We start from the raw sequence: 25,061 nt of genomic DNA, 5'->3' as shown, positions 1-25,061 counted from the left end.
CCAACCACAGCGGTAGAAGACGAAGAAGCAAAATATCCGCCCTAGACAACGTCTCGGCCGGAAGCGTCAAAGAAGCCAACAAGGTGACGTCGCCCACAGACAGCGGGACCAACGGAAGACGCAGGCTTGGAACGCGAAAATTTCTTCACAAAGATAAGCAGACACCTGCAACACCTGATCTGCTAAAGGCAGAGAAGGCGAGGAGAAGAAACAGGACATACAACAGTATATGACTGCCCCACAAAGTGTTTGTTCGAGGCAGAAAGAGTAACGAACAAAACATAACAAACATGTTAAATCCGAAACCACGACCAGTCCTACGGACTGGTAGATACCTGCTAAAGCCTAGCCAAGTAAACCACTGTCAGCAACGCTGATACACAAAATGGCGGCCAAGCGATAAGTTACTGGACAAAATTTAGAAGTCCAAAACGGACGAAAATTAAGCAATAACAAAAATTCCTGTCAAAGTAATGACGAAATATGAAATGGCTTACCAACTAACAAAGCAGAAGGCAAAAACGCAGGTAAAGTAAGGAGAACCTCACCATAACATAGGCCTAGCCACATAAATAAGCTGTCAGGAAAGCTGAGCAACCGAAAGTGGCGGCCACAAGATAAGTTACTGAAACGCATTTAGGAGTCCAAACGGACAAAAAGTCAGCAACTATAGATAAATTCCTGTCAAACCAAAGACAAGAAGGAACAAGCTTACCAACTAAACAAAGCAGCAAGCAAGTAAGAAGGTAAAATTACGTTTACCTCCAAAATACATCGGCCTAGCCACAAAAATCTGTCAACTCATGCTGACAACAAAAATGGCGGCCAACAGTAGTCACTGAAATATCACAGGTCCAAACACGGACGAAAATCAGCAACTACAACAAATTTCCTGTCAAAATAATGACCAAAATGGAAAGAGCTCACCAACTACGAAGCAGGAGGCAAGATAGACGGTAACGTGGCCGGTGGGTGTCAAAACAACACCAAACAGCGCAGCCACAGGGGAGCCCAAAAATCAACAACCTGCTCCCTCGAAAGCTGTAAGGTCGAATGATATGAGCCACGTGTTCAGTAGCAGTAGTGACATGGCATGCACGATGGGAGGTAACTCCCCGGGTGTATGGTCATTACCATGGCTACGTTTACACTTTTTGTGGTTGGGGTTGCTTCCCTTAGACGGTTAGCCTTTTCAGAACCTAGCATCTCCGATTGTGTCAATGCTACATGTGATTCGGAGTAGGAATATGTAATTTAATTAATTTTTGAAATAAGGATTAATGAATTTCTAACCGCATATTCGGTTTCACCTCGCCTGTCAGAGCGTGTTGGCGACCTCCGATGAGTACGACGGACTGGGACTTAGCGATGTGATTTGGAGATGTGTTATTTGTCACAACGCAAACTATAGTAGCGTCGCCTTCGACTTGTTTGGACTTAACCAAACCCCGTGCCTGTCTGGGCTGTTGAGTCCGACAGAGACCTCGTTCCCCACCGAAGATGACTTCCACCCTATTCACTCGTCAACCCCCACCCGTGCCAGTCGTCACAACAAACAGTTCAATCGTCCCCTTAGATTTCTAAACGTGAATTTCCAGTCAATAACTGGGAAGGTACCTGAAACGAGAAACCTAATTGACAGCACCAAGCCGGATATAATCGTCGGAACAGAGTCCTGGCTTGACTCCACCATTCTCAGCAGCGAAGTGCTTCCTCCGCACTATGTTATGTACAGACGAGATAGAAATAGGAGCGGCGGAGGTGTCTTCATTGCAGTCGCTGACTACCTCTCCTCTCAAGAAGTCACAGACCTTTCTACTCCCGACTGTGAGCTGATTTGGGTGAAGATAAAACTGAAGGGGAGGAGGCAACTGCTCCTGGCCTCCTATTACCGCCCCAACGTCAAAGATGAGCTCAGCCTGAAACAGTTCGAAATTTCTGCCCGCCGCGCGGCAGCCACCAACGCCACCATCATTATTGGAGGCGACATGAACTTCCCAGCGTTCGACTGGACCACAAAGACCTTGAAACCCGGCTCCCCCTACCCAGGCCTCCACAATGAGTTCCTGGACCTGCTCAACGATCTCGGCTTTGACCAGCTCGTGACGTTCCCCACCAGACTAGACAACACACTTGACCTCTTTCTAACAAGTCACCCTTCACTTGTGCCCCGCATTGAAAGTCTCCCTGGCCTGTCAGACCATGACATCGTCTATATGGAGTTCGATGTCTGCCCCGCCCGCCAACGCCAGATTAGACGCCGGGTACCCCAGTACAACAGGGCAAATTGGACCTCCCTGCGCACGTCAGCCAAAGAACTCTCCGACAACATCACGGACTCCTTCAGCGAGAACAGCAACCCTGAAGAAATCTGGCAGACGTTCAAAGAAGGTGTCGCCTCCATGACGGAGCAGCATATCCCCAGCAAGACCATTGGGGGCCGAACCAACAAACCATGGGTGGAGTACGCCACACTCAGACTCATTAGGAGAAGGGACCGCCTTTATAAACGCTGGAAGAAATCCGGCAACGACGACCTCAAGACCGAAGTGAAAGAACTTAAGAGCAAAGTCCAAAGAAATCTGAGACGAGAGTATTGGTCCCACACTGAGAAGCTCTTCTCTGAGCCCACCGACGACACCACCAGACCCAACACCAAACCATTCTGGACTTACATCAAGGCGCAACGCACCGAGGCCTCCGGCGTCTCCCCCCTTAAGGTGGACGGCAAACTGGTCACCGACGCCAAAGACCGTGCTGAGGCACTAAACCGGACTTTCCACTCGGCCTTCAGCCCCAAGATCTCCTGCACTGAAGAAGAATTTCAAGAGCGAACAAACCTCCACGCAAAACCTGACCGCCCCACCTGCAGCACTATTAACATCACCAGCTCTGGCGTTGGCAAACTGATGAAAGACCTCGACCCCAGCAAGGCACCAGGTCCAGACGGCATCAGCCCCAGGATACTGAAGGAGCTTGCTGACGAACTATCACCTGCCTTGGCCCTCCTTTTCCAGTCTTCGCTAAACTCCGGCGTCGTCCCAAGAGATTGGCGTCTAGCGAATGTCACGGCAGTCTACAAAAAAGGTCAACGATACGATCCATCAAACTACCGACCCATCTCTTTGACGTCCATACCATGTAAGCTCATGGAGCATATTGTCACCAGTACACTCATGTCTTTCGCTGAGACCAACGGCATCCTGCGGGAAGAACAGCATGGTTTCAGGAGCAAGCGTTCTTGTGAGAGCCAACTGCTGGGGCTTGTGGATGAGTTGTCAGACGACCTTGAAAAAGGGAAAGAGTCCCACGCCCTCATTATGGATTTCAGTAAAGCGTTCGACCGAGTCTGCCACGAACTTCTTCTCCACAAGCTTCACCATTATGGCATCGTCGGGACGATGCACGCCTGGATCAAGGGGTTCCTCTCCGACCGGCAGTAGGCAGTCGTGGTTGACGGCGCCACCTCCAGTCTCGTTCCCGTGGAGTCCGGGGTACCACAGGGGTCCGTAATTGGCCCCGCCCTCTTTTTACTCTACATAAGCGATCTGCCTGAGGGCCTCACCTCCACCTCCCGCCTGTTTGCTGATGATACTCTTTGCCACAGAACTATCAGCTCCGCCAGTGACAAGCAAGCCCTCCAAGAGGATCTGAACCGCCTCGCTGAGTGGGAGCAGAAGTGGCTGATGAGCTTCCACCCGGATAAGTGCCAGACTCTCCCGGTGTCCAGGAAAAGAAACCCCACGCCATGCTCTTACCAACTGCACGGCCATACCCTCAGCCCTGTAAACGAGGCAAAGTACCTCGGAGTGACCCTGTCCCACGACCTGAGGTGGGATATTCACATCTTAAACATCACTAACAAAGCAAACCAGATGCTTGGCTTTCTCCGACGCAACTTAAGAGTCGGCTCACAGGAAGTGAAGCAGAGAGCCTACTTTGCCCTTGTCCGTTCTCCCCTGGAATTTGCGAGTCCCGTGTGGGATCCGTACACCTGCAAGGACGTGGATCGTCTCGAAGCTGTGCAGCGCAGGGCAGCCCGATGGGTTGTAAATCGCCACCGCAAGACTTCGAGCGTTGACGCCATGTTGGAACACTTGCAGTGGCCCACACTTCAAGATCGGCGCCGCAGAGCCCGCCTCATCACCATGTACAAATACTCCAATGGCTTGCTGTCGATCAACACCCGCAACACACCCACCCCAAATCCCACCGCCAAAAGCACCAGACTCCTTCATAATGCTGCCTACCAGCTACCGTTGTGCCGCACAACCTACCGCCAGAAGTCTTTCTTTCCACGCACCATCGTGGACTGGAACGCGCTCCCGGGTGAGGTCGCTCTCAGCCCCTCTCTGGAAGCCTTCAAATCCCGGATCTAGACACCCCTCCCCACCCCCCCTCCCCCCGCCCCTGATCCTCCCCACCTCCCTCCTCTATTTCTACCCCCCACTAGCTATCACTGAACCCCCGGGCAGATCTGATAACACCAGCTGCAAATCATCTTCGCAACTCTCTCCAAAGTCTGCAGAATCTTCACTTTGATGAAGGCGGCAGTCTAAAGAAAGAAGAAGAAGAAGAAGATCCTTATTTCAAAAATTAATTTAAATTCAACTGTAGTCTTTAGTCAAAAAATCGTTCTATGTGATTGTAGATATTATTCATGTGTATCTTTGTGCCAAATATTATGCATTTCTGATGTATGATGTTGCTGTAAAACCGTTTTCTAAAAATCCAATATGGCGCTGTTTATGCCAGTTTCTATATGCCCTTTAGTATTCACAATTTGTTTCATTTCTTTTCATAAGTCTCTTCAATAACTACCCAGAAAACTAAGTTATTCCATGTATTCTCCAAGTTTAATTTTTGGTAATTTTAGTGCCTCACATTGCCTTAAAGGCACAGTAAGCCTCCCGTAAACCATCACAGATACGGTCAGGCTTTTACACACAGTACAAACACCCTTTCATTTAAACACTCACCGATTGAGAACATCCTAGGTGCCCTCCGTAAAGAGCGAACAATTTTCAAAGAATTTATTTTTGCGTGGTTTATCTTACCCCTGAGCCATCGTGAACCCGTGTGATCCAGTTTCCCTTTTTCACAATGTAGTCGTCAGTTAGTCATTTGAATGCGACTCGATGTGAGCTTATTTACAATAGCACGTTTTTATGCACGAAACAAACGGCTGTGGTTCACAAGAACTCTAGCGATGGCTTTTGACTGTTGAGAGGAACGGCGATATGCATAAACCGTCGTCTGCTACGACCCTTGCGTGACACTGCTTCCGGGCTTTTCTTTTTTCAAACTTTCACAACTTCGAATTGTACTGATCTTGTCTTGATGAAAAAAGAATTCTTTTATGATTAAAGAATGTTTGTGTAACAAGCTGTCAATTTATTATTTAGATTTTAAAAGTTAGGTCTTGCGCAAAAACGCACCACGGTCCAAAAACATTTTGATGATCATCGATTCACGGCTATCGCCAGTTTACATCGATAGAATGAGACCCGAAGGGAAGTAACTCATGTTTGACCTGAGTTCAGGATGGGTCCAAAAAGTGTTCGAGACAATCTGCAAAATTAATTCTTTAAAAATTGCTCGCTCTTTACGTAGGGCACTTGGGATGTTCCTGTTTGGTGAGCGTTCAAATGGAAGGGTGTTTGTACTGTGTGTAAAAGCATGACAGTATCTGTGATGGTTTACGGGAGGCTTACTGTCCAGGGCGTGATTTCCGGTATTGAATATTCATAACAGCTGTCCAGCACCAAAACGAGGCGCCATTGTTGTAGAGGACCAAGTCCACGAAAATAAATTCTTTGAAAATTTCTCACGCTCGACAGAAAGCAGCCAGGATGTTCCCGTTTGGTGAGCGTTCAAATGGAAGTATGCTTGTACTGTATGTAGACGCTCGGGGAGCTCTGTGATGGTTTACGGGAGGCTTACTGTGCCTTTAACTTGTAGTATTTCATTCACTTGTGCCACAGTGAATACATAATTCATAGCCCACAAACCAGAGACATTTTGCACTTATTTTTGATACAAGTCAGCCATTTACACATTCTTGTGAAATTAATTGACGGATTTAGCTCCAAAATTAAGCACAATTAATTAATTTAGTCATTTGATCAAGGAAAATAACTGCCACGGTTGCCTCCCTTTGCAGAAATCGCATACGTAAGATCGACATAGTTGTTTCCCTTCCTGGTTGCGCCGACGTTTTCCTTCTAAACCCAATGTAAATAAATGAAACGCATTCGTACAGTTTATTCCGTAACTTGAATGGTTACTAAAAGGGATTTTTCAGTCTTAAAAGACCAACCAGAGACGAAGTTCTGCAAGACCAACCAGAGACGAAGTTCTGCAAAATCAGTCTTACAATAACATTGCAGTAGGAAATTGTCCCTGAATTCACAACGATGAAGTTCAACATTACCTTTTCAAGTTCTGCCAACATTACATGTAAATGACTCGTTCTGATTCACAGAGTAGATCCAGCATGAGAAAAACGTGTAAACTATGTGCCTGTACCAACATTTTCATACCAAATTGTTACTTTTTTCGTTTACAGAAAAAAATAATAATAGAGCAACAGATCATTAGGTACACCAATTTCAATCAATACGGATTTGTTGTTTTACTTGTGTGTTTATTTTTAATTCTGTTGTTGCAAAAATTGACAAATCAAGGGACGTTCAGCGAAGCCGCATCTCGCCGCCTCATGCCCGGCCCTTCAACGAGGCGACCATGTACACTGTTTATTGTGTGCTTTGTAAAGCGTGTAACACCTTAGAACGGCGCATCTTCATTGGTCAGCATATTACATTAGTCTGATTTTTTAGCCAATGAAATGTTGCCTATTACAAGCACACGCAAGATGTGCTCCAAGTCTGTGTCGCCATTGTGTGTCGATCGTACATTGTGCTGTTTTGTCACATTATTGTGGTCCTGCAAGAAAACAAGAGGCCTTTCCAATGTGAAAGACTTAGTTGCACCAGCACGAAGACGTCTTCCGTCTATCGCAAGACATTTACGGTTCGTTCTTATCTGAATTTGAACGTAAATATGCACACTGATTCACAATCTGGTTGGAATGAAAGACTCAAATGGACGACACACATAATTTTGTGCAAATTTCCTAATTGATTTGGAACTGAAAGTATGTCAGATCGACGGAATACATCCAAAATATCGCAACCTTCCGCATCATAAGTTCTGTCGTACTTAGTGTTTCTTAATTTACGAGCTTGTTTATACTGTAGTTCCATCACATTATTTATTCCGTCTAAAACTTAAAAGGAAATAATATGAAACTTGAGCAGTAGTCTGGATCTGGATATTTTACGTTGCAGGGACCACTGTTTGTTAATCTGGCACTGGCTAGTAAATACAGACGCACTCATTGCTGCTAGCAGCAGTCTTTGCTACTGGGGTAGGGTCAGCTTATTATTGTTCATCGGCAGTGAACCATTGTTCTAGCCTGCCCCCTCCCCCCAGCCACATAATGATAAATGACACTCTGAACAGCTTTTATCAACAATAACATCCAAAGCAGCTGAGGATGGAAGTTACAGCTGAGTTTGGACTTTGCAGGGAGCAAAGATTCATGGTAGGTAAAACCACAAACTTCAGAAATTAAAGCGTAGATCTTCGACTTAACAAGTGACTTATGAAACTGTTAATGTTATGGATGACTACATGGATGCATATATCCTTATCACTACTTGTCTTTTGCACTACATGTAATTTGTCCTACGTGTCTCAATTGCACTACATGTCGGTATAACTATGTTGATTATTGCTGGTATGCTACATGTCATTTGTCTACGAGTCCCCATCAAACGTTCTTAATCACTACCTTTCGATAGCACTATACATCTTTTATCACAAACCCCAGTGACTACTGTCATTATCACTACTTGTCGATACCAATACTTGTTTATGACGGCTTTCTGTCTGTACGTCAGTCGCAGGGATGTGGTTAGGCGTCGGACATCGGTCATAGTCCGATTAACTGCCTCAAGTGTCCGATTCATTATTCATATGATCATGTCGGTCAGATGTCCTATCATACTAACTTCGTACAGGAGGGTTTCTGTCGGATTAAATTTTGCTTGCATCAGTCCAAGCATTTACACGGCATTCCTTTTAGACCGCCATTTTGCGGCTGTGGTACACAATAGAGGTGACCCTTTTAAGCAATGCTTAAACCACAACACCGCAATCAACATATTTGCATCAAGAACTGTTCCAGAGCAATGGCAACTGATAGTAATTTCATTTAGTCACTTTATGCAGCCCACTGGCTTGGAATCAATCTTTCTCAGATATGGAGTAATTACTTCCCCTAAACACCAGTTGTTGTTTTTATTGGGCTAAGCTGAGTCCTCTTTAAATTTAGCATATGGTCAAGGCTCTGGAGGTGACTCCAATGAGTGTGACATGCAAGAACAAATTTCAATGTTATTACAAGCTGACAATTTCCTGACAATTTACTAGGTATGGTCATGCTAAACTTCTACGAAAAATGTTTTTCACACTTGAGCCATCGTTTAGATGTATTTACAAAAATAATATCAATGTTCAAACATAACATGACGCCATCACAATTTCAGATTCAGGCAATTTAATGATCCAAGAACAAACAAAAAGAAATGTTGGTGGTGTTTCTTTATTGCTAGACCACACATCCATCAATACAAACAAAATAAGCAGGTAAGAATCTCTAATTGGGTCAAATACCTGAGCTTGAAATTGCTTAAACATAACATGACACCAAAACACTAAGTCAAAATGCAGCATGGAGTTCAAAGACAAAATACTATCAATACTAAGTCCAAAACAGAAAACATAGATAATGTTTGTGTGTCTCCAAAATATCATAATGAAAATACTAATTATAGTCATCAAATTAAATCAGTAATAGAGCCATCCTTCACTGGATGCTGCGTAATACCCGAAAATGCCAAAAATTAAACCAAGAACACGCCCAAATCAATCATTTTGGCATTAAATAATAATAAAACATTGTTACATACATTATTTCCTTTGCCAAAAAAAAACAAAGTGGATGTGTTACCTTGTCTTTAAATGAGAGGGAAAAAAGAAAAAGTAGCCATGCTTGAACATAACATGACGCCGTGACAAAAGATAAACTTACATCATCTGGAGCTATAGATGCAAATAAAATATCAAATTCAGAAGCCATTGTGTGCATAGCGTTGGTAGCTACATTGCACAGTTAACTGCATAGCCAAGTCACAACCTTAGAAAAAGTTATTCTGAAATTAAAACACTTAAACATAACTTGACGCCATGAAACATAACATGACGCCGTGACACAGTCTTAATCAGGCTAAAGTGGCAAAACCAAACATAATGAAAGAACAGGAGGACAGCTATCTACATGCAGCGATGGTAGGTAATTATTAGCCACCAAATAATCTGATGTGTAAACTTAATCTTTTATGTTTGCACAGAAAATTTGCTGTTTGAGCATAACATGACGCCATGAAACATAACATGACACCGTGACAAAAGATAAAATTACATCCTCTGGAACTATGGGTGTAAGTAAGCCATCCAATTCAGATGCCATTGTGTGCACATAAAAGGCTGCTACAGAGCTAAGTTTACTGAATAGGTGAGGGGCAACCTTAGAAAAAGTTTTTGTACCATGAAAAAATGCCCAAACATAACTTAAGACCATGTTCAAACCAATTAAAAGGAAAAAAATGTATAGTCTACATTTACCTGTACAAAATGCTAGATAAAAAGGAAAGCTAGATGAAAATAGACTAAGAAACTATAACAATTAAACTCAATATTACACTACAACACTGTGACAGTTCAAGCTGACACCGATGTGTTATGTTGTGTTTGGACATGGATCACACTAACTACAACAAAAACGTGGTTTCTATGGGGGGGAAAGTTATTTGAAACAGATAATATCAATATTAAATTCTACATCTGTTTTTCTTCACCAAAAATAAAATAAGTAAAAAACCGAGTGCCCAAACCTAACATTACACCAGCCGTGGCAGCAGAGATCGACTGTGCATAGCGTCAAGTTATGTTTGGACATAAAACTAGCACTCGGCGATCAGACACAATAAGGGTCTACAAGTTCAGACCCAATGATGATGTTAATGCATAGTATTCAATCTGCCACAAAAATTAGTGTATGTTGGTTGAAAACGTACTTTGCTCTATCAAACCAAAAACGCAACAGTGACACCACATGATCGGCATGAATGCACATGACAAAGCAAAAATTGACAAATGTAGGAACGAAGGAAAGTGTTGATGAAAGCACAATTATTCAGACAGGATCTCTAGTTTTATCAGAGAAACAGAACTCGGCACTCGAAAGCCTAATTTGGTCATTACTTCATATTCTATCCATAATTTCGCTGGATTTGCACAAACTCAACAAATGACGCCAAAATAAAAACCTTACTTTTCGGCCTATCCTCGGCGTCCATCGCGCGCTTTGTCTTCAAATGGCGCAATATTCTAAATTGGAGTGGTTTTCACTTCCATGCCGGATTAATCTCCAAAAAATGGAGTGAAAAATACACGTACATTGTTCCTTTTTCGTGTCCAAACGCAACGGTTTGTTGACACCATATCGCTTCCGCAAAATCAATGTAAATTTCTTGCTGCATCAGAGTTTAAAATGTTCGCTTGCTGATTAATCCAAGAACTAAAACATAAAATCTTTCAGATTAGAGGTTAATCACGTGTGTTGGATGTGGATATTTCTTTCAAGTTAACATCGATCGCTATCACCCAAACATGACACCACGCGTTGTGTTTGAGCACGATTGATGACGCTCTATATAAACAAGAAACGAACAAATATTTGACACGCACGTAACGTCAATAGGAATTGATAACAATTTGAGAATTCGGAAATCAATAAATTGACTCTTGATTCGATCTTGTTATGGTGAAAAATGCCGTCTGAAGTGACACACAGGTATGTCTGTCACGTTTTTCTTCCACCACGATCGTCGATTTTTCATTAAAAAAAATTGTTTTTTAATGACAGAAAGCAAGTTTAACTCATTTTATGTCATCACACGAAGCTTTGATTATATAAGAACAAGTGACAACAGTTTGATTTCATTAATTCTTTATCTTCAACCTTAGAATCGCAGTCTAAAATGCCAACTGGTGATTTCTGCACTCGAGCCACCTCCTGAGCCTTGACCATATGTATGTAAATGTCAATCAACATTCATGTGTTTATTTGGCTCTTGAATTCATATGTGGGTTTTTAACTGTGTAATTTCCTGTCATTTGTCTAAGTTCCTTCTTTCTACCAAACTAGTGATTCTTTGATTGTTTCTAGTGGAAAAAATCTTATTCAAAACAAAATGTAGGAAAAAGAGAAAAGTATGTTGCTAAACGCACGCACACACTCACAAACACACACACACACCAGACAGACAGGGTGGAGCCGTTAAACGTGAAAGCAGGCAAACATATTCTCAAAATGTAGAATTGCCAAGACTCCAAAACTACTTTCCTCAGATCCTTCCTTGCCTGGGTTAGTATTTCAATTAGAAAACAACAACAAAACAACTAATTATTAGGTACACTAAACCCAAATTAAGGAAAAAGAAAAACCAAATAAGAGTATTGACAGCAAACATTGAGTTTTCAAAAAATTGCGATACATATATATATATAATATATATATAATACTAGATGAATACCCGCTTCGCCGGGTAGCCGGCTTCGCCGGGAAGAAGTAGAGCCGAATACCCGGCTTTGCCGGGTTAGTGGCGCACCATACGCCGGCTTCCTGGAGAAGATAAAGAAGAGTTACTGGGAATGGATCTGGGAAGATGAACAGAAAAACCAAAATCGGTTCAGCGCTGCGCGCTGAGAGCACGTGGTGAAAATTCTCATCGACCAGGTTGTGTCCGGGGTCTACCTGAATATGCCCACCAAATTTGAAGCAGATCCATCGAGAACTTTCGCCGTGCATCGCGAACACACACACACATACACACACACACACACACACACACACACACACACACACACACACACACACACACACAGAGACAGACAGACACAAGTCGTATATAGATGTATATTGACATGGGAGGGAGTTGTAGACAGCTGGCTGCCGGCTGCTAGAGGAGACCTGAAATGGGCTAGGGACCGATGTCACGAACTAAAAACTCTGCCTGAACAATCTTTCTCATTGCGGTCAATGTGCATGCGCAAACATGGGGAGATTAATCAGGTCGTAAACAACCTAACCCTAACCCTTACCCTTACCCTTACCCTAATCCTAACCCGAACCCTAACCCATGGTTCGATCGGTCAAAGGGTCGCATTTCGTAAGTCCAAGATTGGCGCATGCGCATTGACCGCAATGAGAAGGATTGTTCAGCAGAGGTTTCAGTTCGTGACACCGGGTTAGGTCAGTGCTGTAATGGTTACTTTGTGGGCTGTTGGCTGATCGGACACCAGGGCTTTATATTTTAGCATGCATGTATTCATGTTTCCAAGGCCTGAGACTTTCGCTGTGACCCTGGGATCTTTATCTTGCGCATGCTTGCACACGGGGGTGTTTGGACACCAAGGAGAGTCTGCACAAACTTGACTCTGGGAAACAAATCCTGCGCCGAACTTGGGGGTTGAACCCACGCTGATTATGTAATAACCGGAATGCCAAGTAGGTTAAGAGAGTCGCGCCCCCCCCCCCCCCCCCCCCAGGTGTGTGAGGTGGCCGGTACATAACATTCTTTGCTTGGATGGAAGCGTAAACATCAATATAAGAGCCTTTTTGTATGCACAGAAAACAGGGTATTCCTTGAAAACAATGAAATATCTTAGTTTGAGTGCAACTGTCATCTAAATGTCCTTGAACAGCTAGTAGCTATGCAGGATAACCACTCATGAGAATGCAGAGCTTAACGACCATGGGGTAGACCATCATAATAGTGGTAGTCATCTACTGGAAAACCCTCCTTGACATCCTGAAGGTGTAGTGCTGTCACTTTGTGTATTTGATGGTCAGCCGCACTATGTAGAGCTGGGGGATGATACCGGGCTCAGCATGTGATCTCCTTCTTCTTTGTGAAAAAGGCCGCCACTCCTTAGAAAAGAAGAGCTTGTAGCGACATGTACCGTCAGGCAGGTACATCGGACTGCGGATATCCGCCAATTGTGGATCTCCAGTGTGGATCTCCAGAAGTATCTGAGATCAAGAAAGTCCTTGAAGAATGTGTGGTCCACCTGGACAACTTTGTAAGGTTGCCTTTTTCTTGCAGAGGTGATGACTTCGACGTATTCGGCTGGCCAGAATATCTGCCTTATCCTTATAGTTGTTTTTGATAGCTGGGTGTAGAGTCCACTTTCATCCAGGTATGACCTTTCTCGGGAAACTTTCGGAAAACGACTTTTCCTTGACTGACTGCTAAAGATGGGCGTTTCCCAAGACTATCACACTGCGGTTCTGGTACCTACATCCGTCATTGTAGATAATGATTGCCTTGGTTGTTTCGTCAACTGTTGCTTTGACTTCTCTTCTTCTTCTTGCGTTCACCGTCACACCATCAGGTTAGTCTGCGAGACGAATGACGTCGTGGCTTCCAGGTCTTGTCTGCTCCCATAGAGTTTGGTGCGGAGAGGGAAATCAAGTTGTACAATGTGAAGTAGTGGCAGCACATCTTGGTCTTGAAGTATTTGTCATTTGCTTAGATACGTGGGGCCAACAAGTCGACCTGCAGATACATGGTGAAAACTTGGACATCACCATTCTCTTTAGCAACCCTCTTGTCAATTTTCTGTTATGTGCAAGCTTCATCTTTGCGTTGAATGTGCACCTGGTACACATGCTATGGGATGTTTCCGTACTTGGATTCACAGAAAACGTTGCATTCATAGTTGTTGGGGTTGGTGAATCGCAATGTTCGTAACTTTCATTTCTCTGATGAGCACTTGTCTTGACAATCGCTGTTTTCATTTGCATCATAATACCGCTGGAACAAAAGTGCGCTTTGTTTGGTTTTTGATTCAAGTACAGTTTCAAGAAACATCTTTTGTGACTAACAATTAACAAGTGGCTCTATCCCATCTCCCCCCCTTTCCCCGTCGCGATATAACCTTCGTGGTTGAAAACGACGTTAAACACCAAATAAAGAAAGAAAGATCTTTTGTGACTGCTTTTGACGATCAGGAAAAGGCAGTTCGGCCAAGGATTCACTAAGGTCCCTCGCTGTCTAAACCTTTATTTCCTTGCCTGCAGTAGTAATGGGGTGCTGCCTCCTTGTTGAAGGGCTCTGGGGATTCCGTGGACTTCGCGGGATGTCATATCCCCGTTTCGCACTTACCACTCTCCAATGTCCAGTTTGGTTTGCTTCACTACTTCCATTCCTCCTGGAAGATTGTGACTTGTTTCCAAGCGAAAGCTGCACAATCAATTTACCCCTGCTCAGTCATGCGGAGCTTGCACCAGACAGAGAAAACATGACTCCTAATGCAAACAAATCGAGCAGATAAAGTTGTTGTCATGCTTTACAGTTGTTGGGTCAATGCAGTCCACATGAAACTGACCATGATAATGGACACAGTACACCCACGAAACTCAATCAGTCCATACGAACAGTGATGTCTCCTATGATAAGTTCCTTTTCAAAATCCCATGGTATAGAACTTTTAGTCAGGAACACACAGCACACCAACCTAAGATCTTCAAGCGAAGAGAATTGGCTTTCAGTCTGCATTCAGACACTAGAACACAACTTCAGTACGTGACATATGCATACTTGTACATCTTCAGCTAACAAATAAGAACAGAAGTTCAGGACTAACTGTTACATAATTAAGAGATATGTCAGAATACTTTAACTACTGAATCTCTCTTTGCAGTTATGTTTTTGTACTCAGCAAAGAAAAATACAACCATTTGAACAATAACTGATGTCGTAGTTTGTCATTTTAATACACAATACGTAATGTGGGCACTTCTAGCTTCATTAATGACACTAATATTTAATTTTACCTAAACTCAGAGCGTATGGACATGTTACCATAACCTCGTATCTAACGAAAACAGTTCATTTACCGCCGTGTTTAGATGTTAGAAAACTCGTAAGTCGACATACGAGGTTTTCATCGGCCAAAACTGAAAAACATGCGAACGAAAAAAACCTCGTAACTCAAGTTACGTGTAATTTTGGTTCGCGGTTTTGCCAAAATGATATACGAGGTATTTTTTTTACCCATTTTTAACTGACTTCCAGCGATTTCAGGCTTTCACCACAATAACCAAAAAATAGAGAAAAAATCGTAGATTATTTTAATGTAAAAAAGTAGATTTCGCAAAAAATTGACTTACAAGGTTTCAATCGGACAAGGACGATGTGGTCCCTTTCCTTATTTATCTGATGCTGCAGTGTCCTATTTTGCAATTAAGTTGCAACCCTCAGCCTGACATTCTACATTCAATGCTAGCTTTATTGATCAAGTCATCCTTTCTGCAAGCAAATATATAAGTTTTTGACCACTCAGCAAAAATTACAAAAATTGGGACCAGTCAAACACACGGTTAGGGAGTTATTGGTGGATTAAGATTCTACAAGGACTTATAGAGGGACATATTAATGGTCAAAGGGAAATAACCTTCTCAGTTGGTGGCAGTGAGAATGGTAAGGACGGGGGTGTTTTTCCTACCTCGGAGGAATTTCTTGTTCTTTTCTTTTTCTAACAAGAATTAAGTCTGTCACTTTCTCAACTTCTGTTCACCCATAATACTTTCTAGTAGCCTGGGGCAAGTGGGCGACTGATGTTGCTCATGCTTGTTTAATAGCGCAAAGATTTGAAAGCCAGAATATTTAGTATTTGTGTGTGTTGTTGACTGTGTTATTGTTAAATGATCAGAAAAGAATAGAGCCTGTGGTTTTCTTGTTGCAGGTGCTCAAATGGCTGACAGAGAAGTTTTAGGGCAAGCAGCTGAGGTGAGGCCAGAAGAGACCATGGACACCAGCGCCCCCAGATCATTGTCAGCATCTCAGGTTGCTGTCTCAAGCAGCACTGGCCCCTGCACACTGAGCACAGAGCATGATGCTGCACAGGGCCTGCCGACTGGTGCAGTGAGAGGGCCTGTTATGGACCCGCCCTCTGTGTCTGCTGCTATTGACGGAGACATCATGGCAACCTCCACTCTTGGTGGCCACAGCTCAGGGAATGCTGCCTCAGCTTCCTCCACACCTGCTAAAACTAAAAGCGCCAAGGGAACTTCAAAGGCGAAACAGGAACATTTTATGGCCTCAGATATTAGTCCTGTGACTACCACTGCAGCTGCTACTGTTTCTGCTTCTCCCGCGGCTCAAGCACACACTGTTGCAGATTCTGAAGAAGGTAATTTTTGTTGTCTCACCTTAGCAAGCAGGATATTCATGAGACTCAGCAGTGTAAGGCTGACAGTTTGTAGATGAAAGACTAAAAGATCTCTTCCTTAACCTTCGCCGTTGGTCGCTAAAAACATTCTTTGCAGCACGTCGTGAGTACCAATGTAACCATACTTCTCAAAGAAGGAAAAACATGCACGGGTAAACAAAACAAGAACAAGGCACAACCACAACTCACACAAACGTAGGCACACACACACACACACGATACAAAAAGAACAGGAAAGAAAAGAAAAAAGAAAAAAAAAGAAAAAAAAAAGGATGTAGAAGAAAAAATTACCCGCGGTTCTCAAACTCCCGCTCGAGTTCGCTGCTTGTTCCTTGAGCCATCTTGAAATAGATCAGAACTCTTCTCAGAAAGAGAACCAGAAAGTCACATTACACTGTTAGAAGTATGGTTACATAAGTACTCACGACGTGCTGCGAAGATAGTCGATGTTTGACCTTTGTTTATTTAATTACCTGTCAATCAATTTTAATGCGGGTTTAGGAGATAATAGATTTTTAGGTGTTTGAGGCATTTCCGAAAGCTCATTACAGAATTCCACCTAGTTTTCGAGATATTCGCAATTAAAGTCCGGACTGTTACTAAAGTACTCACGACCTACGGCGAAGGTTAATGTGTAAACGGATGTATACACAACCGTACAGGATCTGTCCAGGCTTTTACATGGGATAAGAGCATCCTTCCACTTTGACACATATCAAATATCAACAGTGTGGATGATTCGTGTGCAGAGCAGACTTTTTGGGGGGATTAAGTTGGCAGCTTGACATATATAATATATATGGCCTTAAGTCTGAAATGGTGTCCACAGCTGAAATAGCTGTGCAACCTTGGCTCTAACCTGATTTGTACATCAAAGAAAAATAAAATCCTTGTAAAGATTAATGAGACTTGTAAAAAAAAGTATGAAGTACACACCTAGAGAAACATTGTGTGCTCAGTTGTTGTTTTTAATGAAAATGTCGCCATTATCTGAAGTCAGCAGCACTACATTTTGGCCATTTTTTGTGACATGACCTTACAGCATATTGAAACATGGTCTACTCTGTCATATTTATGGGACAGAATGTCATGAATGACTTTTCACTGAGCCAGTAAAACTCAAATGTACCTTTGACAAAGCAAAGTTTTTGAATGTTGTCAGTGAGCCTGCAGAAAATGGGGAGACAAAATTTCACAGAAAGTTCATAACTATTTCCGTAAGACTTCATTTTTGTTCACTGATCAGCTCTAAATAATAATTAAATTACATATCTTACCCAACTCACATATAGCAATTAACCCTGGTTCAGTGCTGGTATCGCTGTACGCGTCCCCTTGGTAACAAGAAAGACGCCTCTAAAAAAGAGTGACCGAGACCCGTAAGGGTGTCTAGGCCAGCCCGGAAACGAGGCTGCCTTCCGTATGCGCGCGCATACTCCGCCATATGCATCATTCTAAAAACTCAGCGTCAGTGGGACTGGTCGCATTTTATGTACGCTCTGGCTGTTTCAGCCTTTGTTACTTAGTCTTTTGACTTTGTTTCGTTCCTCTTGGTCTCTTCTTGTCATCTGGACTTCACAACTATGTTGAGGTGAGGTCGTTCCTTGTATTTTGCTTGATTTTGGCAGTTTTGTTGGCCGTATTTTGGACTTGCGATGTTTCTCGGAAATTTTTTTCGTGAGTCGTTTTTCCGTCATGGCTGACAATGCTAAGAAGAGGGCAGCTTCTTAATAGGTAGCTGCTGTGCCCTTTTCTCCTTAGAAAGCTTTTGGGAAGTCTAAACAATCCGGTCTATGTCCGTTTCTGTTGTAGATTCTCTTGCTAAAAATCTTTGGATGTGTTGATTGTTTTACCCGCTAAGCCGGTAGGCAAGTCCGCTTCCAGTTTGTGTACTACACTGGTGATTTTTCCGGAACCCCCATTTTGCCGGCCAACGGCCTCGCCACGTTGTAAGCACCGGTTCTCGTCCTTTCATCGAAGTTAAGCAACGTCGGGCCCGGTTAGTTCTTGGATGGGTGACCGCCTGTGAACACCGGGTGCAGTGGCCACCTTTGTTTTAAGCCTACGGATTAGTCCGGGCTCGGTGTTAAACATGTTGTTATTGGGCTTGCGTCTGTAGACGTGGCCTCTTTGCTTTTGACTTTAAGTTCACAGGTTTCTGCTTTGGCAGCTGGCACTTCGTCATCTTAGGCAGAACTACGTGCTCTCCCGGCCGGGGTTGCTGTGGGTTCGTCTCTGGACAGTGGTCGTTCGTCCCCTGCTGTGACCTTGTGTGGGGAGTTCACGGTCTCCGGCGTCTGTCCTTCTTCACAAGGTATGTGTACTCCACGTGAGCGTTGTCTTGAGGGAGTAGCCTCGGGTCTAATCCCAGGTGAAAGTTCTGAAACACTGGCTGATATCCACCGCTTAGTCGGGGTGTCAGTGGGTGCTAAGGGCCCTGACAAGCGAACAGATGTTCCTATTCTTCCCGCCTCGTCAGTAGACTGTGGTCAGGTTGAAAGGCATCTGCTTCCGCCCAGGGGGCAGGAAGGGGTGCGTCCACGGTGGTGGACGACATCCAGCTTACTTGCCGTTCAAGTTGTCCAAACGCCGTGACGCGGGCAGCGGAAAACGGCATTTAAGTTTTGTGGAAGTTGGTGGACCGCGAAAGGCGGGGGTCACCTTCCTGATTGCGACTGCGAGCATGAAGGAAAGGATAACGAGGATACTTCCATTTGAGGGTGCGTCCACGGGGATGGACGACACCCAGCTTACTTGCCGTTCAAGTTGTCCAGCGCAGTGGCGTGGGCGGCGGAAAACGGCATTTAAGTTTTGTGAAGGTTGGTGGACCGCGAAAGGCGGGGGTCACCTTCCTGATTGCGATTGCGAGCATGAAGGAAAGGTTAACGAGGATACCTTCTTATGAGGGTGCGTCCACGGGGATGGACGACACCCAGCTTAACTTGCCGTTCAAGTTGTCCAGCGCAGTGACGTGGTCGACGGAAAATGGCATTTAAGTATTGTGGAAGTTGGTGGACCGCGAAAGGCGGGGGTCACCTTCCCGATTGCGATTGCGAGCATGAAGGAGAGGATAACGAAGATACTTCCATATGAGGGTGCGTTCACGGGGATGGACGACACCCAGCTTAACTTGCCGTTCAGGTTGTCCAGCGCAGTGACGTGGGCGGCGGAAAACGGCATTTAAGTTTTGACTGGAGGGGGTGGTTGAGAGCAAAGCTTTACTTCCTCCACCTCTATCCGGTTTGATGACTTCTGGAAGTTCGGAGGAACAAGATGTTCACTTCAGCTTCCGGGAATCGTTGTCCATTGCCCTGGAGTTGGCAAAGGGCCGCGTGTAGCCGGGTTCTCCGGTGAAAGTGGTGTACGTTCGCAGGAGGTAGCAAGCTTTGTGCTGTGAAGTGTTGAAACCGTGTCTGTTCTTCCGCTTTCTGGCGCACGTTCAGCAGCGGCTAAGAGCCCTAGGCAACGTAAGCTTCCGCCCTGGGGGCAGGAAGTTGGTGGGCTGGGTGATTCTTGGGTTGACCATGCGAGTCTCTCTGGGGGTCACTTTCCTACCTTTGATACCGAGCAGGGGGGCAGGAAGCGAGCAGTAGGGCTGATTCTTTGTCGGAGATTTAAGTCTAGCATGGAGTCAGCTTCCGGATTGCACGGAGGTGCATGAAGGCTGTTCAGATTAAGGTGCTCCTGTTTTTCTGTAAAGCACTGATTTTAGGTTCTGTTTCAAGTTAGCAAGTGCAGTGGCGCTCGCAGCTGAAATGGTTCGAGGTACAACGGGATCGTCCGGTGTGTTTCTGTGCAACCGGTTGGTCCTGATGTTTACTTATCCACGGCCTGTTGCGCTTTCGCTTTTGCGGCTGTGACTTCTGGGTGCAGGACGGGATATCCTTCTTCTGTTAACACTGTGGTGTTGGTAGTCGGCACTTTTCAGCTTTTGGCTTCTGGTTCCGTTTCTGCGGTTCCTTTGCCTTTTTTACAGGCTGTTTTCACTTTCTCTTCCAGTCTTCCAGCTGGCGTGAGTCAGGTGGATGGAGATCGGGCATGGTGTTATGACGTTTGAAACTTTTCAAAACTTTTCCGATTGTTGGCAAGTTTTTGCCTTATCGGGATGGGTGACTGGTTCTCATCATTTCGATGTTCGTTATGATGCTGGAACAAGAGGAGGAAATGGGGAGGCTCATACTTCAGCTGTGTCGCGGTTCGCGGCATTTTGTAGTTGGTTTGAGCTTTCTGAGGAGAATCTTCGAGTGTTAAGTTCTTAGATCCTCTGGCGGGGTCATCTTGTTCTTGCGGAAGTTTTCGCAAGCGAGTCTTCTTTGTCACCACTACATTGGTGGGCAACGCACGACTATTTGCCTGTGGTGGTGGTGGTGCTTTAGCTTGTTTCTTACGCCCAAGTAGCGTGTCACTCGCGGAGCGCTTTCTGTAGGCTTCGGGTAACTCCAAGCTTAAGGACTTAGGTTCTCTTGTTTTTCGTTCTATGGAACCGCCCTCGGGTTTGGTGATGGCGATAGCAAGGAGAGACTGTCTGTTAGATCAAGGTCTCCTAGCTCTGGGAGATTGCGGCATCTTTTCTTTATGATTGGCTCGTTTGAACGAAACTTGCTTTTAGTCTCTCGCTTGGGCGGTTACGTTTAACAGGTTTTCTTTGTGGTCCGACAGGACTCATATACAAAGATTTTACTTTGCCGTTTTTTACCTGAGAGTAAGCCTCTGCCCTTTAAGTATTATTCTGTTGGCTAGAGGTTAATCTCTTTCTTGTTTGAAAGGTCTCTTTTTGAGCCCGCTTCTAGGCACGCGGGTTCTCTAACTAAGAGAATCTCACGGTAAAAGGAAAGCGCAGGGCAGGTCTTGGCTGTTTTTCGTTTCCAAACGAAAAGCTTCAGGCTGGCTGTTATCCACTTTGGGTTGGGGCTCCATACCCTCGCTTTCACAGGGCTCTTTTTGAGTTAGTTTGGGCGACCTGTTGGTCGCACAGTACGGGTCTTTGCAATCTTGGTTTCCAGACCTCTTTAGGCTGGCAAGAAGGCATCTTTGCTTTCTCACATTGGAATTACTTGAATGTCTGCTGTAAGGGTTCACTTGAGATACTTAGGGGCTTCTGCCTCAACTCTGGATTTGGTTCAGAGTTTCTGTGTTCTATGCAGAAGGTTTTTTCTGGCTAGGTTTGCTATGGACAGCTTTTTGGAGAAAGACTGATCTATGGTTCTTAGGGTTCCTTCAAATTTTCTGGCAAGTAAGCAGAATTTGGAGAATCCAGCTTCGTGCACCTTTTAAACCTTTTAGCAATATTCTGGCTCCTCCAGAGCCATATTTAGCCTTTTGATCATTTCGAGTTCAATGATTTTTCTAGCTTGCATGGATCTTTTCAGATTATTGATTCTAACAGCTCTTGTTCTTATTTTTCAACTCCGTCGCTTTTTAACCCTGAACGGTTAGAAACGACGTTAAACACTGGTTAAGGATAGAAAGTTTTTCTATCGACTTTGGTGGAGGTAATGACTTACTTAAGTCAACCTTAGCTTTATAGACTGCCACATTGTTTAGGCATGCCTTCAAGTGTTGGCAAGGAATTAAAAGGGGGGGGGGGGGACGGCAGTCAGTCCTCTCTCTTCGGGTGGCGCGGACTCAACTTTCCTCTCTTGAGCAAGTTTATTGCTCTTGGAGATCCTGATGTACATTTTTGTCCTGTTAGAGCCCTCAGCAGTTTTCTGTTTCGGACTGTGCACTCTCGTTTGGAGACTCAGAAACTTCTTTTTATCTCATTCATCATGGTACGGTTTAGAGATATGTCGAAAGTCTCGTTAGCCAAGTGGGTCTCCACCATAGCTAGGCAAGCTCTTGGCTGGTGGCAGAGTCAGGCAGGGAATGTCAGGGCAGTCTTGCCCTTTACTACAGCCAGGCCTCATGAGGCAAAAGATTGGGCTTCCACTCTAGTTGATCTTCATTTTAATCTCCTGGCGGAAGTTCTTGAGTCGGCTTACTGGCTTTCTTGAAATGTTCTTCGTTGATGTCTTTCTCAGGGATTTCTATGCCTTGAGACAGGATGCGTTTCTGGGTTACCTGCTCGGGTAGAGGCAGGACAAAATCTCGATTCCTATTTGGGTAAAGTGCCCTCCAACCTTTAGTAGCAATCTGCTATATGTGAGTTGGGTAAGATATGTAATTTAATTAAAAATTTTAGTAATAAATTTTCATTTGATTAATATACTTACCCAACTCACATCGTTTATTCCCTCCCGCCTCCCCGCTGTGGGGTTATATATGTCTAAAAAAGAAGTGAGTTGGGCTTCGTTTTAGAATGATGCATATGGCGGAGTATGCGCGCGCATACGGAAGGCAGCCTCGTTTCCGGGCTGGCCTAGACACCCTTACGGGTCTCGGTCACTCTTTTTTAGAGGCGTCTTTCTTGTTACCAAGGGGACGCGTACAGCGATACCAGCACTGAACCAGGGTTAATTGCTATATGTGAGTTGGGTAAGTATATTAATCAAATGAAAATTTATTACTAAAATTTTTAATTAAAGATTGAAACCTGATATATTTTTGTAAAAAAGTATTTTACAGTATGTTTTGCAGAGGTATAAAACATAAAAAGGGTTGTTTGACTTGTTTTTGCATGTTCAAAAGTAGTTTGAAGTTTACGTGCAGATTTTCTTGTGAAAAAAAGTTATGAACTTTCCAACCTTTTGCCTTATAAAAAGAGTAAATTGACTGGTTGGGGAACACCTAGCTTTGTAATGCATTTGGATCCACTAGCAGCAGTCACACTGAAAGTTTGCATCAAGTTCATTCATTGGTGTTTGAGTAATTGAGAAATAAAAAATTCTTGTGAGAAAGTTATGAACTTTCCTACTATCTCCACTGAGAGTGTTTTTTGTCCTTAAATGCTAGCCATGAAAGTTAAGGTTGTAGTGGAACAGCAATTTTGCATATAAAAGTACATTAGATTTAGATACTAAGCAATTTTTGTCACTAAAGTCAAGCAGTATGCTTTAGTTAGCCATTTTCTCTGTGTCTTGCGCACTATTTTTATGTGAGAGTTACTAACTCATGTCAAAACCCAAAATATATGTAAAATGACTATTTTCAGTTTCCAAATTACACTGTACCATGATTTTCATCACAAAAAGAATCTACTGGCTGCTGACTGTTTCTTTCTGAAGTACTTAGCCGTTTTGTCATGAAGTTCATAACTTCACATAACTCAAGCTCATTTTTCAAAGGCATGTTTAAAATAATGCCTTGTTAATAGCAAAAGAGTACATTTGACTTTATCTGGACATTTTGTAAGAAGTTTTCTGAATATCAACCCTCAAAATTACATTTTGATAATTCCAGCGTGAATCTGGGTTGACTGCACGGTGTACATAACTTCACATCAACTGACCCTCAGCCCCACGGTGTGAAGTTATGAACACATGCCATGAGTATGATTTATACACAATAATTAATTTACTACACTAAATCACTACCTCAAATGATGTGCTGCTCTTCTCCAGAGTAGGCTGTTACAGTTTGATGTCACTTTTATTTTAATTTACCAGCAGATTTTAGTACGTAGCTTTTCAGTTAAATAAATGATGTGAAGTTATGAACACACAGTCAGCTGACATAAACACTCACTAAATAATGATTTCGGTAACAGTTTTCATGACTGAGTTTGGTTAAGTAAATCATTAAGTTGTTTAGAATTATTTGCAAGAGACTTTAGTTAGTTATTTTAGTATAAATGTGTGATTGATGTGAAGTTATGAACTTTCACAAGTTTCAAACAATTTGTTTTATTTTGGCAATTAAAATCTGATTTTGTAATATAAGTGCAGCTTTAGCCTATACTATAACTCTGTGTTCTCAGTTTGTCATTGTTTTGCAAATATATTATACAGTAACTGTACTAGAGACCAACATAACAAAAATTCTTGTGAAGTTATGCGCACGCTCACATTTTATGATTTTTGTTATCGTTTGTTTTCACAAATGTTTTACTTTTATTACTTAGTTGTATGTTGATTACAAAGAGTAGCTGGAGAGAAAATAAGATGACATATGCACTTTCTTACTTTGGTTTGAATTAGCCATAGTTTGTGATGTCACGGTGTGAAGTTATGAACTCCTAGGACATTCTAAAAAAACTTTCAGTTTCTGCCAACTCTTTGAGTCAGACAAACATTTTGGTGTATTGAAATCCTTTTGATGGTACTTTTCAAGCACATTTTGCACAAAAACAGCAAAATTGTAGATTTAATGATAACTTATGCCAATATTTGCTGTGAAAAAATTGTGACAATATTAATTTCTATAAATAATACAGATAACCAAAAAATCTTCTCCACACTTCATCTTCAAAAATTACCTTCATGTTCCAGCTCACCTTTTTCAGATTAAAAAACAAAACAAATTGTTTCCTGCCTGTATAAATTAAATTTATTATACCAATAAAAGTAAATTATGTGAAGTTATGAACTTCCCATTAATGGAGTTCACATCTGCATCATGCGTGGCCAAAACAAGTTTAACTTGCTTGAAATGCAAAGTAATTTGCTGTAGCAATTTGCTCAGATGTCTAAAACAGACCCAATACATGTAGCAACAATGATTTAACAAGTCTAAATTTTGTGATGGTGTGAAGTTATGAA

General features: G+C 43.3%; 2 protein-coding genes and 1 pseudogene across 3 annotated transcripts in view; all 3 read left to right on the top strand.

The window, feature by feature from the left end:
• The first annotated feature begins 3,875 nt into the window (after positions 1 to 3,875).
• Positions 3,876 to 4,379, top strand: LOC138970144 (uncharacterized). Its single transcript, XM_070342627.1, has one exon. The coding sequence runs from the start codon at positions 3,876 to 3,878 to the stop codon at positions 4,377 to 4,379; it is 504 nt and encodes a 167-aa protein (XP_070198728.1).
• A 2,503-nt stretch (positions 4,380 to 6,882) lies between these two features.
• The window catches only part of LOC138970862 (pneumococcal serine-rich repeat protein-like), a 60,373-nt gene continuing 42,194 nt past the window's right edge, over positions 6,883 to 25,061 (top strand). Inside the window, exons 1-2 of one of the 2 annotated variants that reach the window (XM_070343423.1) lie at positions 6,883 to 7,032; positions 15,940 to 16,386. In XM_070343423.1, the coding sequence (XP_070199524.1) occupies positions 15,948 to 16,386 (439 nt within the window). In that variant the 5' untranslated portion in view covers positions 6,883 to 7,032; positions 15,940 to 15,947. The other variant, XM_070343424.1, reaches the window with a different exon arrangement.
• LOC138972080 (5S ribosomal RNA) lies at positions 18,355 to 18,473 on the top strand (annotated as a pseudogene).

This window comes from Littorina saxatilis, linkage group LG7 (genome assembly GCF_037325665.1).
Source record: "Littorina saxatilis isolate snail1 linkage group LG7, US_GU_Lsax_2.0, whole genome shotgun sequence".
NCBI lineage: Eukaryota > Metazoa > Mollusca > Gastropoda > Littorinimorpha > Littorinidae > Littorina > Littorina saxatilis.
The sequence above is the reverse complement of the archived record's forward strand: the minus strand, read 5'-3'. Positions and strand labels throughout refer to the sequence as shown.